The following is a 15,689-nucleotide window of genomic DNA, read 5'->3' on the forward strand; positions in this document are numbered from 1 at the left end:
AGAATTGAGTCTGTAGAAGAGAGAGGACAACGTTTGTGGAGAGTGACTGTGAGGCTTTGGCATCAGAGGGCACAGCAGTGAACAGTGAATGCCAGTGTTGGCTGTTTAGGCGGAGACACGCCTGGAGGGAAAGGAATAAAAAGGTGTGTTAGTCTGAGAAGTGATGTGCAAGAACATGCTATGAAAGTAGTTGTGTAGAAACTGGCATCTCAATTATTATGCTGTTCCCCCCTCCCATCCTCCTCAGGTCCTTAGGGCTCTTAGTGCACTGTCTCAAATTGGAAGGGCATCATTCCTGGTACTAGTTTCTTTTGTCATTTCAATCTCAGCACTGAAATTCATATACAATGTTACTCAATTGTGTAGTAGTCAGAACCTGTGGCCAACCCAGTCAAAATTCTAGGTTTTGATCATCCAGCCAGTGAAATGTACTTTGATGTGAAACAGCTGCTTATATTTCATTGTACAGTTCCTTTTTTTTACACTGAATAGAATGGTATAAATATTTGAGATTTTCTGACAACCTCTACAAAGTGTAAAATAAAATATTTAAAAGTAGGAGTTTGAATTCTGAGGGAATGTTAAGATTAGTGTGGATGATAGCCCAGCATATGTTCTCTCCTTGACGGTCACAGACAAGTTGTTGGAATAGCTGGAACCATTCTTGCACCTACAACTTTCTTAGTACCAATTATGCTGTGTGTTAAACTCCTAAGATCTGTTGTTTTTTAAACTTTATAGTCATTTGCTTTGATTGCAAAAATATTAATTGCTTTGCTGTGTTAACATTTTGGTCTTTGCGGTAATGTCAAAGGTAATATAGGGTGAAACATCAGACACAGCAAACAGGGTGATTGTTACCTAAGCACCTGTGAGAAGACAATATAAAAATATAGCACTCATGTCATAGGGAGCAAGGTCTGCTTAGTGGAATTGCTGCTAGACCATAGAGTATAGTTGTGCAATAACCAGAAGTTGTAATGCATTGGTTAAAGTTGTAAATTTTGTTTCAGGATCCAGAAAATGTTATAAAATGTGCATGCTTTCTTTGTTTTCTCATTTTCATATGTAATTGGTTCTTTGATTAGATTCCAACTTGTACCTCACTCCCAAAGTATCATGGTTCAGATGAGATATATGCATATGTTGTATATATTATAATATGAACTTTTTAGAGCTGGCAACTGAACTCCAAGTAACTCTTATCTGATAAAATTATACTTGAACTGGAGCCAAACATTTATAAGGACCTGGCAAGCTGCAAACTTCTCGCCAATAAAAAATTAATGTGTACTGGAAGTACTCTACTGGCAGGAAGTATCATGGAGAGAGATGTTAATTACTGAGAGGAGGTGGGATTAGGCGCAAAATGGGAGTCAAAATCCTGAAAAGTGACATCAAGTCAGGAACCTGACATGATTGTATTTCTTTTATTTTTTCATGGGATTTGGGAATTGCTGGCAAGATTTATAGTTGTTGCCCACCCCTAACTGCCCTTGAATTGAGTGACTTGCTAGGCCAGTTAAGAGGCAGCCACATTGCTGTAGGCCTGGAGTCACATATAGCCCAGAGCAGATGGAAGGGAAAATTTCCTTTAATAAAGGACACTAATGAACTAGATGGATTTTAATGACAATAGAAGATTGTTTGATGGTCACCGATAGTAGCTTTAAATTCCAGATTTTATTACATGAATTTAAATTCCACCAGCTCCCATGGTGGGATTTGAACCCATGCTCCCAGAAGAATCAGTCTGCGCCATAAGATCTTGCAAACTCTTGGGTTTAACCTGGAATTCAACCCATATTCTCATTTTAATTGTTCTCAGATTTCCTGAACTGTGTGTAACTCAGCAAGGTCAATGAAATTCTGGGAGCCCTTTAAACAGTGAAACTGATTACTTGCAGTCATGGCTAGGTAAGAGGCAGCTGATCCCAGAAATTAACCTGAAACTATGTCTCTCCAACTTGCAAGTCAATTCATCGTCTTGAATGTCATTCGCATAGATATGCACTCTCTATTGTCAGCCTTCACTGTGGTTTGAGATCAGTTTCTGCAGGTCCAGCTAGCACTTCTGATGAGAACATGAGGACAGGAACAGCAATCAGAGCAGGAGGGGCAACACTGACATCAGTGTCAATTGCCTTCTCGTCAGGTTCCTCCACAAGACAGAGGGGTTGGGCTCAGAAATTCAGCTGAAAGGAAATCTTCAACATGGGATTTACATGCAGCTGCCTTGAGCAGTGCCTCTAACAGGTCAGGTTTTAGAAGGTTTTTATATCATTGCTAACCTCTGCAGCCTTCTTGAACAAGTTCTTCTTCCAAGGAGATCCATATTGCCAGTGACTGTCAAAGTAGCTATAACAGGAAGATCCATCAACCTAGTCCACCCTTCTCCCATGCTCCTCCTCCAGTTCTTTGCCTCTGTCTTGAATACTGAGCACTCTTCTGCAAAGGGAGAGAGCAGAGAATTTGAGTGTGGGAAATAGACTGTGTCGAGAAGAAACAAGGACAACATTTGTGGAGAGTGACTGTGAGGCGTGGGCATGAGAGGGCACAACAAAGACAGTAAGGCCCAGTGGTGGCTGTTCAGATAGGGATCTGCATGGAGGGAAAGGAATGAGTAGAGTTCTAAATTGTGTCAGTCTGACGGGTGTTGTACAAGAGTGTGTTGTGAAAGTAGTTGTCTGAAGGTTGCCTGAAATCAATACACTGCTCCCCTTTTTCCCTCCTCAGGTCCTTAGGGCTCTAACTGCACTATCTCAAATTGGACGGGCATCTCTCCTCGTCCATGTTTCTTTGGTTGTTCCAATTTTGGCCTTTTCCTTTCATTATTGGAAAACCTCTTTTCATTCCAATCTCTCAAACCCCACAGCAGAACCTCTAGAGAACAGTCTAAGAATTAAGAAATAAGGGACTAGCAACTCAATCTCCTTTTCATTTTTTGTGTTTGCTAAAGCCACAAGAATCAATGCACTGTTCCAACCAACCTGACCTTCGCTGGGGTTCCTTTAACTAGAAATTTGTCCTGCTGGGTCCTGTTTGCCCTTTCTGATTTATGAAAAACCCAGAAGGGGGATGCTAATATTGTGACTTACATATTGAACCATAGCAAAGCTTGCTAACATGGTTGTTGGCAGGCAGAAGGCCTTTGTCATCAACAATTGGTTATCATTCACAGAACAATTAGCTAAAACTGCTGTCAGCCAAATCTCCCAGACACACCCCCTGGCTCCAGTTTATTTGTAGTTACCCCCCACTCTGGTTGAACATCAGCGTAAATAGCACCAACAATGAGTGTCAGGTCACTTGATTCTAAAAAATGCAGTTATCCTTTTAACAATCTTTGGGTTTTTAAATAATACCTTTCGCAATTCAGTCTATAATCAGATATGGTCTTTACAGTGTAAAATTATTGAAATCTCTAACACAAGATGCACTGCAGAAATTCACCAAAGATCATTAGACAGCACCTTCCAAATGCATAACCACTTCCATCGAGGACAACGGCCCCAGATATATAGGAACACCACCACCTTTAAGATCCCCTCCAAGCCACTCACTATCCTGACTTGGAAATATATCGCTATTCCCTCACTGTTGCTGGTTCAAAATCTTGAATTCACTCCCTAACAGCATTGTGGGTCAACTCACAGCAGGTGGACTGCAGCGGTTCAAGAAGGCAGCTCACTGCCACCTTCTCAAGGGCAACTAGGGACGGGCAATAAATGCTGGCCGGCCAGCCAGCGATGCCCACATCTCACAAAATAAATAAATAAATTAGAAAAAACAATTGTGATCTGTAATAAACTATGTTCTGGGAGTGTAAAACAACAGAGCGATGGGGGAAAGAACAGGGGAATCGGACTAATTGCATAGTTCTTTTCAGAGAGCTGACACAGGCACAATGGCTCCTTCTTCTGGCCTATTTCTGCAGCTAATTCATACATTTTGTATTGTAGCTAATTCATACATTTTGTATGTTTTACACTGATTATGCTTAAAAACCCTTCTGTAGTGATTGTAACGAGGTCAGCCAGGTATACCTCATAGAATATGATTTCCCTGACTAGTGCTGTTAACCTTATCCAATCAGGGAACCTTAGCTTACAGATATAAACAGGAATGTCAGAGGTTCTGTTCACTCATAGAGTCTTACAGCACAGAAAAAGACCTTTTGGTCCAATGAGTACATGCCAATTATAATCCCAAACTAAATCAGTCCCATCTGCCTGCATTTGGCCAATATCCCTCCAAACATTTCTTATTCATGTACTTATCCAAATGTCTTTTAATTGTTGTAACTGTACCCACATCCACCACTTCGTCTGGAAGTTCATTCCATATATGAACAACTGTCTGTGTAAAACAAATTACCTCTCATGTCTTTTTTAAATCTTTCTTCTCTCACCTTAAAAATATGCCCCCTAATCTTGAAATCCCTCACCCTAGGGGGGATTGTGGCATTGTGGGTCAACCCACAGTAAGTGGACTTCAGCTGTTCAAGAAGGCAGCTCACCCCCACCTTCTCAAGGGTAACCAGGGATGGGCAATAAATGCTGGCCAGCCAGCGACGCCCACATCCCACAAAATAAATAAGTAAATAAATAAATTAGAAAAAACAATTGTGATCTGTAATAAACTATGTTCTGTGAGTGGAAAACAACAGAGCTATGGGGAAAGAACAGAGGAATTGGACTAATTGCATTGTTCTTTCAGAGAGCTGACACAGGCACAATGGCTGGCCGTTCACCTTATCTACATCCATTATGATTTTATGAAAATATTGCTCTGAGAAAACTGGGCCAGTGTCAAGTACTATGCACATGTAAATAAAGGGTGTCTTGGTATTGGGATACTGGCCTTTGTGGAGTTAGTTCAGCCTCTACCAGTTTTCAATTTTTATGTTGATAGAGGTGTGAATTTTAGTGAAAGGAATGCAGCAAAGGTTTTACATTTATGGCATTTATGTTGTTGGCAAGGTACATTTTGAGTATCTACGCAAATGACACCGTGAATAGGACAAAGAACAATACAGCACAGGAACGGGCCCATTGGCCCTCCAAGCCCGCACCGACACATTTTGCCCCTCTATACTAAAACTGTCTTCACTTATAGGATCCATATCCCTTTGTTCCCTTACTATTCATGTATTCGTTCAGAGTATTTGTGCCAGAGACAGACTGGCGTGGAAATGTTCTTACTAGTTATAAAGTAAAATTGACCTGTTTGTGTAATTGTATGTCAAGTATTTTTCAATGTGCTATTTCCTGCTGATATCAGAGCCAAGTCTTACTGGAAGAATGACTGCTAGTTGATGGCACATACCTTTTTATTTATATGCAAATTGGCCAGAAAATTCAAACAATTAATAGCCACGTTATATTATGAAATCCTACAGAACTTGCTGAGTGATTTACATCAATCTGTAAGCTGCTTTGTACAATTGGCATGATGCCATAAACCTCCCTGTTATTTATAAGAACTTGCTAAATTTGGAAATTAATTACCACTAAACTCACCCCAGACAAAGTCTGCGAATTGATAGCAAAATTACATTGTTAACCATGCGATAATGGAGAAGGAAACATTTAAATTGTTCAATCTCATTACAGGCTATAGTTAACTGTTGTTAGAAATGTCAAAACTGTTATATTTAAAATGCTTATTTTGTTTCTTTGTTTTTCTTTCAGTCTTTTTGTTTAGGCTCCCTTGATTCAATAGTTCTTTCACTTTTCATTTCTCTTTCTGTATCTGACTCTCTTTAATTCATTCTTCCCCATTGTTCCTGGTTTGCTGAACTTTCCTAAATTTCAGAGGTTGGTCCCACCATTTTCTTGTGATCTTCACCATGCCATCACCAATTTGCAATTTTAACATAAAACGTTTTTGAGCTGATTGGCACAAAAATATTTGACCTAATGGTGCATGACAGGAGATGCCACACTCCAGCAATTTCCAGTGCATTTGATTTATTTGTTCTGTTTATTTTTACTCAGTTGTGGAATTCAGGCATTACTGGTAAGGCTAGTATTTGTTGCCTATCCTGAACTGACCCTGAAAAGATGGTGAACTGCTTTCCTTAATACAATCAAGTTGATAGTTCACTTCAAAGGGCACTGTTGTGGGCTTTCTCCAAACAACATTCTTGCACCAGATGAGTTTACACAACAATTCAGTAGTTTGCAATTAACATTATTTAGACTAGCTTTCTTCAAATTTAATTATTTAGATTTTAAAAAAATTATTTGAATTTAAATTGCCCAGATCTTGTGTTGGGCAGATCAGCTATGATCTTATTGAACGGCAGAGTATACATGATGGACTGAATGGCCTACTTCTGCTCCTATGTCTTAATGGTCTTGTGTGTCTTTGGCTCATTAGTCCAGGCCAGTATGATAATCATTAAGCTCAATAAATTTCACTGAATCAAGATCAGACTTGTTATCAGTGTTGTTTAAGGGAATAAAACCAAAAACTGAGTTTGTCAGCTGCTAGTAACAATATGGCAAGAGCAGCACTGGGGTACTACAGGCTCCCTGAGCAGTTGAATAATTGATAAAGGTTTAAGCCTATTCCATTTGTTGCAAAGAATGATGTGTGTGTATGTGAATATTGTGTAGAGTCTTAACAGCCCAGAAGCAGGCATTCAGATGAACGTGACCTCTCCCTGCACTCATTCCATTTTGCCAAACCAATATAGCCCATTATTCCTGCCTCACCTACTTACTGACTCTCCCAGTAAATGCATCTATTTAATTTTTTTAAAAAATTCAGTCATGGTATGTGTGCATTATTAGATAGGCCAGCATTTATTGCCCATCCTAATTGCCTAGAGGATAGTTAAGAGTCAACCACGTTGCTGTGGATCTGGAATCAAATGTAGGCCAGATCAGGTAAGGACTATAGTTTCCTTCCCTAATGGACATTAGTGAAACAGATGGTTTTGTTTTCTCCCCCCTGACAATTTACAACATGGTCATTAATTCCAGATTTTTATTGAATTCAAATTTCAGCATTTTGCTCTGGCAGGATTTGAACCTGGGTCCCAGAACATTACCTGGGTCTCTGGATTCATCATCCAATGATAATACCACTAGGCCATCAATGTAATAGTGAGTACCTATATCACGTGGACTGCAACAGTTCAAGAAGGCGGTTAAGTCAGCCTGGAGACATATCAGGGGCATTCCACCCCGTCAGTTGTGTATCTTCTGCTAGAGGTTGATTATCCCCTCTCCTGGTTGTGTGGGGAAAATTTCAGCTGATCTCCTTAATCCTTGCTCAACAAAGTTTTAAATGAGTCTAACTGGCCAATGTTGGCTGGCCTCATGATTTTCAGACCCTAAAAGTTACCGTTCCCAATTTTGATGGGGCTCAAACTTTCAGGCCTAAGGAAGAGTAGTGGCTAGGTGATACAGTCTTTGGCTTATGCACACTTCTGAAATCATCCTATCTACTGTATTAACAATGACTTTCACACAAATACTGTACATGGGTTAATGACCATTAAAAGGATGCACAGAAGAATTCTTACCCTCTTGATTAGCATATGTGTAAATCTGCACACGTACGAACACATACATAAAATTGATCAAAACACACACACACAAATTCACATATGTAAACATGCACAAATATATAAATTTACATACAAATATCACACAGACAAACACAATAAATATATACACAGATATATGCTGTAGACATAAATGTGAACACACAAGCTCCATAGTAGATGGCAGTATCTTTTTCAATAAGAAACTTTAAGTTTTCTACTGGTTATTCATAAATCTCTTCCATCTCTTTTCTCCTAAATAGTGTTTCACAGCAGGTGACTTTTTTGAACTTGCCAAGAAGAATAGGAGTGAAACCAAATCACTGACATTGTTTGACTTTTTCCAAATTACTCCCGGATTGCTACTTTTCCTGAGCAACCCACAGAAAGAATGCAAGGTCATACAGTCTGGAATGTGGGACAAGGCAACACTGGCTTTCTCAGAGAGGCTAATGACGAAAATTAACATCAGCCAAATCCTTGACCCCACCCATCACCAAGTAGAAGAGGTACTGGTGGCAATACAGAAGAACTATCTGACAGTGGCCAAAGGTCAGGTAAGTAGGGATTGGCACTTTGGTACTTGGTATCTGTCCTCTTTTCAATAATCCAATCAGTTAAAGTCAGCATAACCTTGAACACTATACCACATATAAAATCATTAACATGACTGTACTTTCTGTGAAACAACTTAGAATCTTAAATGATTGATTACTTAAACAGCCAATAAAGCATAAAGATAAATTCAGGAGATCAATGTGATGTAAATTGACGCAAGATTACAGCAAGAGAAAAACCATTTCTACGAAGCAAGTTTTTCAGTTCCTGCAGGCCATTGATGTCAAGCATAATATTGTAACAGTGTTAAATAGAATGTGTGACACAGAAACAAATCATTTGGCTTACTTCGGTTGTGCTGGCCTTTGTACTCCATACACGCTTCCTCCCCATCCCACGTCATCTAATCCACTGGTCAGCGCTGAGTATGTGTTACAAAACTCTAAAGCAGTGAGGAAAATGATTATATTATACACATTGAGTTATATCTTATTTTAGACTTGATTGTTGAGCTATCCAAATGCCAAGAAAGCCTTTTTGACATTCTCAGCAAATGATTATGAAACAATGCAAAATTTGGTCATTTGGAACTAGTATCGGAACAAAATAATTTCCAGTATAGTTTGATACTTGGTTATTTTGTTAATGTACTTTTTTCTAAACTACAGCCTTGCGTTGATGTAAATCAAATCTTAGAAGAATCTGGCCTTGGTCCAAATGGAATGTCAGAAGACAACCTCAATCACTTTTCTGCCATTGTGCTTTACCATGTACTTCAAGGGGATTGTATACTCCAACATTTATTGCCTGGGCCCGAATTCTTTCTTGATTTTATCTTTCACATGTATCACAATGAATCCGCAAACATCACCAGAGCAGGTAAGGTCAATATGCTCCATTTAGTTTTGGATTATGAAGTGACAGTGGAATTAGCAAATAAGGATATGGAAGCGAATGCATGGTACAACTGTAGGCAGATGTTTGGAGCATTAAAAGCCATTAGGTGTTATGTGCATTTTGTAGCACGGATTTCTGCAGAATGAGGTCACCAATGGTCAGGTGTGGAATTTTGTGCAGGAGGAGTAGTAAGATGGAGGATGAGGGGTGGTGGAAAACCAGGAGGAGCCTCTTTATCCATCCTAAGATTTACGAAATTGTAATCAACAAGCATTGCTTTTCTTTTACAAACAAGCAACCAAATCTTTGACCTGCAGATAGCCTTATATGTCAGGGATCCTTGAACTTTCACTTTGACACGTAATGCCTTGAATACATTTTTCAATGCAGAGGGCATAAAGACAATTTCAGGGCATGTGTAAAGGTCTTACCTCCACACATGATTCCAGACTTATACCCATCTTATGGGTGAGAGTATGGAATCAGCAATTAATCCATACATCTCAGTAGAGAAATGTTATTTCAATTTATGAGCTTTTCAAGGGGGCAAGGCTGAGAGACAAGTTCATTGGGCAACTCACATGTCTGCTGTTCGTCAGTGCATCAGCCTGGAAAGAAAACCTGCACAAAGTGCTGCCTTTCATAGTTTAACGGCAGATATTAATGAAGAATTTCAAGATGTTACAGTCTGCACACTCTGAAGTATTGAAGGGATACAAATGAAAGAAGGGTTGAAAGGAGCTTTCTCAATATACATGTCATGAGTCACTTGACTATAGGTGGGTCATAGGTCCATACCCATCTGGATATTTCAGTGCAACATTATTATAGTACCATGCAATGTAAGTGCACTGTCTCACTGCTGCTTTTTTCCAAATAATGATGCGGCTAGTTTATGCATAGCTTCTTTAAAGTTGGTTCAGCCAGAAGTATAATTAGAAACATAGAAGATAGGAGCAGGAGGAGGCCATTTGGCCCTTTGAGCCTGCTCTGCCATTCACACGATCATGGCTGATTGCGCAACTCAATAGCCTAATCCTGCTTTCTCCCCACAATCTTTGATCGCATTCGCCCAAGTGCTATATCTAGCCGCATCTTGAATACATTCCATGTTTTGACATCAACTATTTCCTATAGCAATGAATTCCACAGGTTCACCACTTTTTGGGTGAAGAAATGTCTCCTCACCTCTGTCTTAAATGGTCTACCCTGAACCCACAGACTGTGACCCGTCGTCCTGGATACACCCACCATTGGCAACATCTTCCTTGCATCTACCCTGTCTAGTCCTGTTAGAATTTTGTAAGTCTCTATGAGATCACCCCTCATTTGCACATTAATTTGGATAAGACAAAAAATAATCTGCAGGTCAAAAAATGCAGAACAGAAAACCATTAATGTACACATAACCTTTAGACTAAGTCGGAGGCTGCCTGTCAGATGAGCAACTTTGAAGACCAATAATCAAACAATCTATGGACCAGTTCTAAAGAGGGGTCAGTGACTGGACCTGAAATGTTAACACTGATTTCTCTCCACAGATGCTGCCAGATCTGCTGAGATTTTCCAGCAATTTCTGTTCTTGTTTCTGATTTCCAGCATCCACAATTCTTTTGGTTTTTAGTTAAACTATGAACCCAATTCAGTCATTGAGGATGTGGATGATAATAAAGGTTGTGCCTGATCTCTCAGACTCTGAAATATTATTCTGTCCTATTCGACCCATTGGCTCCTGAAAGAGCTACCCAGCTAATCGCACTCTCCAGCCCTATTTGTGTAGCCTTCTAACTTCATCACTTGCAAATATATATCCAGCTCTCTTTTGAAACCTGCTATGGAATCTGCTTCCACCACTCTCCCAGGCAGTGCATTCCAAATCCTAACAACTCTCTGAATAAAAATGTTACTCCTCATCTCATTCCTAGCTGTCTTGCTGACAATCTTGAAATTTTGACCCCTACTTACTGACATGCCAACTAGTGGGAACAGAACATTCTTCTTTACCCTGTCAAAATGGTTCACAATTTTGAACACGTCCATAAATTCACCTCTTAATCCTCTTTACTCCAAAGAGAATAAGCCCAATCTCTCTAATCTTTCCTTGTATCTAAAATCCTTCATTCCTGGTATCGTTATAATAAATCTCCTTTGATATCTCTCCACATCTTTAACATCCTTCTTTGAATAAGGTGCCCGGAACTGAACACAATACACCGAATATGGTCTGACAAATGATTTGTAGCGGGGTAGCATCACTTCCTTGCTTTTATACTCTATGCCTCTATTTATAAACCCAAGGATCTTATAAGACTTCTTAACAACTGTCTGAACTTGCGTGGCCATCTTCAGAGAATTATGCACATGAACCCTGAGGTTCCTCTGCTCCTGTACTTCCCTCAAAATTGTACCATTTGAGCCTGTCTTGTCTATTCATGCCGAAATACAGTACCCTCACGTTTCTCTGTATTGAAATTCATTTGCCAGTGTCTGGCCAACTTATCAATGTCCCTCTGAAGTCACTCAGCATCATCCTCACAATTCATTATTCTCCCTAGCTTAGTATTCATCTGTAAATTTAGAGGTTTTGCCCTCAACACCCATCTCCAAATCGTGTATATAAATCAGAAAAAGCAAGGGTCCCAACACCGATCCCTGGGAACAATTTTCTACTCATTTCCATCTTGGTAAATTTTTGCAGTACATCTTGTAGGTGATGCACACTGTTGGTACTATGCGTTAGTGAGGATGTATGTATGTTGATATGGTGCCAAATAGGTTGTTAAAGACAGAAATTGCTGGAAAAGCTCAGCAGGTCAGGCAGCAACTGTGAAGAGAAATCAGAGTTAATGTTTTGGGTCGAGTGACCCTTTCTCAGAACAGGTCCTCAGTTCCGAGGAAGAGTCACTCGACCCAATATGTTAACTGTTTTCTCTCAAGATATTGTTACTGGAGGATTCAGTGACGGTGATACCATTGAATGTCAAGGGGTAATAGTTCGATTCTCTCTTGTTGGAATTGGTCTCTACCTGGTACCTATATATAGCAACTGTTTCTTGTCATTTGTCAGCAGAGAATTGGGAGAGTTTAAAAAACAACAAATGATGGCCAATAAAAATAACAAAGATGGAGAAAGTAAACTTTGAGGGTTAAACCTCAAGTAATATCAAGACAGACAGCAAGAACTTCTTTACAAATATGAAAATGAAGACTGAAGCCAAAGTCAACATGAGGCTGGAAAATAATGAGGAACCAGGAAATGGCAGAGAAGTTAAACAAATACTTTGCTTCAATCTTTACGTTATAAGACACTAATAGCATTAAAAATTACTAAATATTCAAGGAGGTAATATGAGGATAGGAGATAAATAAACATCACTTGAGAAAAAGTGCTAGGGAAATTACAGAATCATAGAATCCCTACAGTGTGGAAACAGGCCAACTAATGAGGCTAAAGACCAATAAATCCCTTGGACCTAATGCAATACATCCTTGGATATTAAAGGAAGTAGCTACAGAGATAATGGATGCATTGACAGTGATCTTTCAAAATTCCTTTGATTCTGGAAAGGTTCCAGAGATGTGGAGAACTGCCAACCTAGCACCTTTACTTAAAAAGGGAAGGAATCAAAAAACAGATGACTATAGGCCAGTTAGTTTAATGCCTAATCTTGGGTAAGTATTAGAGACAATTAGAATTGAAGAATATAGGAGCAGGAGTAGGCTCTTCAGCCTTCTAGCCTGCTTTGCCATAGAACATGATCATGGCTGATCATCCAACTCAGAACCCTGTTCCTGCTTTCTCCCCATATCTTTTGATTCACTTTGTCCCAAAAACTATATTTATATCTTTCTTGAACATTTTAAATGTTTTTGCATCAACAATCTCCTGTAGCAGAAAACTCTACAGGCTCATTCCTCTCTGGGTAAAGAATTTTCTCCTCATCTGTGTCCTAAAAAACTACCACTTCCTTCAGACTGTGACCTGTGGTTCTGGACTCTTCGGTTATCAAGAACATCCTTCCTGTAGCTACCCTGTCTGATCTTGTTAGAATTTTATAAGTTTCTGTGAGATTCCCCTCATTTTTCTAAACTCTGGTGATTATAGTCCTAAACGATCCAGTCTCTGCTCACACATGAATCCCACCACCCCAGGAAACAGACTGGTAAATCTTTGTTGCACTCCCTCAATACCCGGAATATTCTTCCGCAGATAAAGGGACTAAAATTGCACGCAGTACTGCAGGCGTGGTTTTACTAATGCCCTGTACAGTGTCAGCAAGATATCTTAGCTCCTGTATTCGAATGCTCTTACAATGAAGGTCAACATACCATCTGCCCAGTTCATCACCTGCTGCACTTATATGCTTACTTTCAGTGACTGGTGCATAGTGCACCTGTCCCTTTCCCAATCTATTGCCTTTCAGATAATAATATGCCTTCCTGATTTTGCCGCTAAGGCAGATAACCTCACATTTATTCGCAACTTACTGCATCAGCCATGTACTTGCCCACTTATTTAATTTGTCCAAATCACACTGAGGTTTCTCTGCATTCTCCTCACAGCCTACTCTTGCACCATTATATAAGATGAAATAGCGGAGCATTTAGAAACACATAATATGACAAATCAGTCAGCAAGGCTTCATGAAGGGGAAATCATGACAAATTTACGAGAAATCTTTGAGAAGGTGACAAGCAGGACCAACAAAAGTGAAGCAATAGATATAATGTATTTGGATTTTCAGAAGGTGTTTGAGGTACCACACATCAGGCTACTTAATTAAAAAAAACCCATGGTGTTGGTGGTAGTATATTAACATGGATAGAAGATTGGCTAACTGATAAAAGACAGAGTCGGGACAAGGGGGACATTTTCAGGATGGCAACATTTAAATAGTTTACAATATATATGAATGACTTAGATAATGCAAGTGAATGCATTATAGCCAAGTTTGCAGATCGCACAAAAATAGGTGGGAAGGCGAGTGGTAAAGATGGCACACACATTCTGCAGAAGGATATAAACATCTTTAAACAAGTGTGAAAAACTAGGTAGATGGAATATAATGAGGGGAAATGTGAGTTTATACACTTTGACAGGAAGAATTGAGGAGCTGAATATTATATAAATGGAAAAGACACCACAGCCAGAATACAGTGAATAGTTTTGGGCTCCTTATCTAGGGAAAGACCTACTGGCACCGAAGACTATCCAAAGCAGGTTCACTAGGCTGATTCCAGGTACAGATTGACTGTCAGACGAGGTCAGGTTGACTAGATTGGGCCTGTACTTCTTGGAATATAGAAGATTGAGAGGCAACTTAACTGAAACATAAGATTCTCAGGGGACTTGACCAGGTAGATGCAAAAAGGTTGTTTTCCTTTGTGGGAGAGGCTAGAACCAGAGGGCATAATCTCAGAGTGAGGGGTCACCCATTTAAGACAAAGATAAAATGGAATTTCTTCTCAAAATGGCAGTGAATCTATGGAATCCTTTATTGTGGAGGGGTGTTGAGGTTGGGCCATTAAGTATATTCAAGGCTGAGGTAGACAGATTTTTAATGAGTCGGGCAATCAAGGGTTATGAGGAAAAGGCAAAACGTAGAGTTGAGGATTGTCAGATCAGCCCTGATCTCATTGAATGGAACAGCAGACTTGATGGCTGAATGGCCTACTTCAGCTCCTGTGTCTATGGTCTTGGTCTTGTGCAAATCCTAGTTGTGCCTCACCTCTAAAGTACATGCTTGAAGCCCTCAGGTAATGGTTGAGTTTACTCAGGAGCAGCCATGATAATGTTGTGAGGCTGGTGCTTTGCTAAGGCCACATTGTGTGGATGAAGGGTCCAGGAAGAGCATGCCACTGAAGGTACCTTGTGCAGAAGAAGTAGTCCCATATAAATGACTTGGATGAGGAAGTGGAAGAGTGGGTTAGTAAGTTTGCCGATGACACGAAGGTTGGTGGAGTTGTGGACAGTGTGGAGGGCTGTTGTAGGTTGCAACGGGACATTGACAGGATGCAGAGCTGGGCAAAGAAGTGGCAGATGGAATTCAACCCAGAAAAGTGTGAAGTGATTCATTTTGGAAGGTTGAATTTGAATGCAGAATACAGAGTTAATGGCAGGATTCTTGGCAGTGTGGAGGAACAGAGGGATCTTGGGGTCCATGTCCATAGATCCCTCAAAGTTGCGACCCAAGTTGATAGGATTGTAAAGAAGGCGTATGGTGTGTTGGCTTTCATTGGCAGGGGAATTGAGTTTAAGAGCCATGAGGTTATGCTGCAGCTCTATAAAACTCTGGTTAGACCACACTTGGAATATTGTGTTTGGTTCTGGTCACCTCATTACAGGAAAGATGTGGAAGCTTTAGAGAGGGTGCAGAGGAGATTTACCAGGATGCTGCCTGGAGTGGAGAGCAGGTCTTATGAGGAAAGGTTGAGGGAACTAGGGCTTTTTTCATTGTAGCGAAGAAGGATGAGAGGTGACTTGATAGAAATTTACAAGATGATGAGAGGCATAGACAGAGTGGATAGTCAGAGACTTTTCCCCAGGGCGGAAATGACTATTACGTGGGGGCATAATTTTCAGGTGATTGGAGGAAGGTATAGGGGAGATGTCAGAGGTAGGTTCTTCACACAGAGAGTGGTGGGCGTGTGGAATGCGCTGCCGGTGGTGGTAGTG

General features: G+C 40.1%; 1 protein-coding gene across 3 annotated transcripts in view; it reads left to right on the forward strand.

Annotated features, from left to right (window-relative positions):
• Positions 1-15,689, forward strand: part of LOC109937349 (zinc transporter ZIP4) — a 57,172-nt gene that overhangs the window by 5,915 nt on the left and 35,568 nt on the right. For all 3 annotated transcript variants that reach the window (XM_020535954.2, XM_048611886.1, XM_048611893.1), the window contains exons 2-3: positions 7,822-8,115; positions 8,785-8,995. In XM_020535954.2, the coding sequence (XP_020391543.2) occupies positions 7,822-8,115; positions 8,785-8,995 (505 nt within the window). The remainder of the gene's footprint in view (positions 1-7,821; positions 8,116-8,784; positions 8,996-15,689) is intronic.

This window comes from Rhincodon typus, chromosome 2 (genome assembly GCF_021869965.1).
Source record: "Rhincodon typus isolate 14 chromosome 2, sRhiTyp1.1, whole genome shotgun sequence".
NCBI classification, from domain to species: Eukaryota; Metazoa; Chordata; class Chondrichthyes; order Orectolobiformes; family Rhincodontidae; genus Rhincodon; species Rhincodon typus.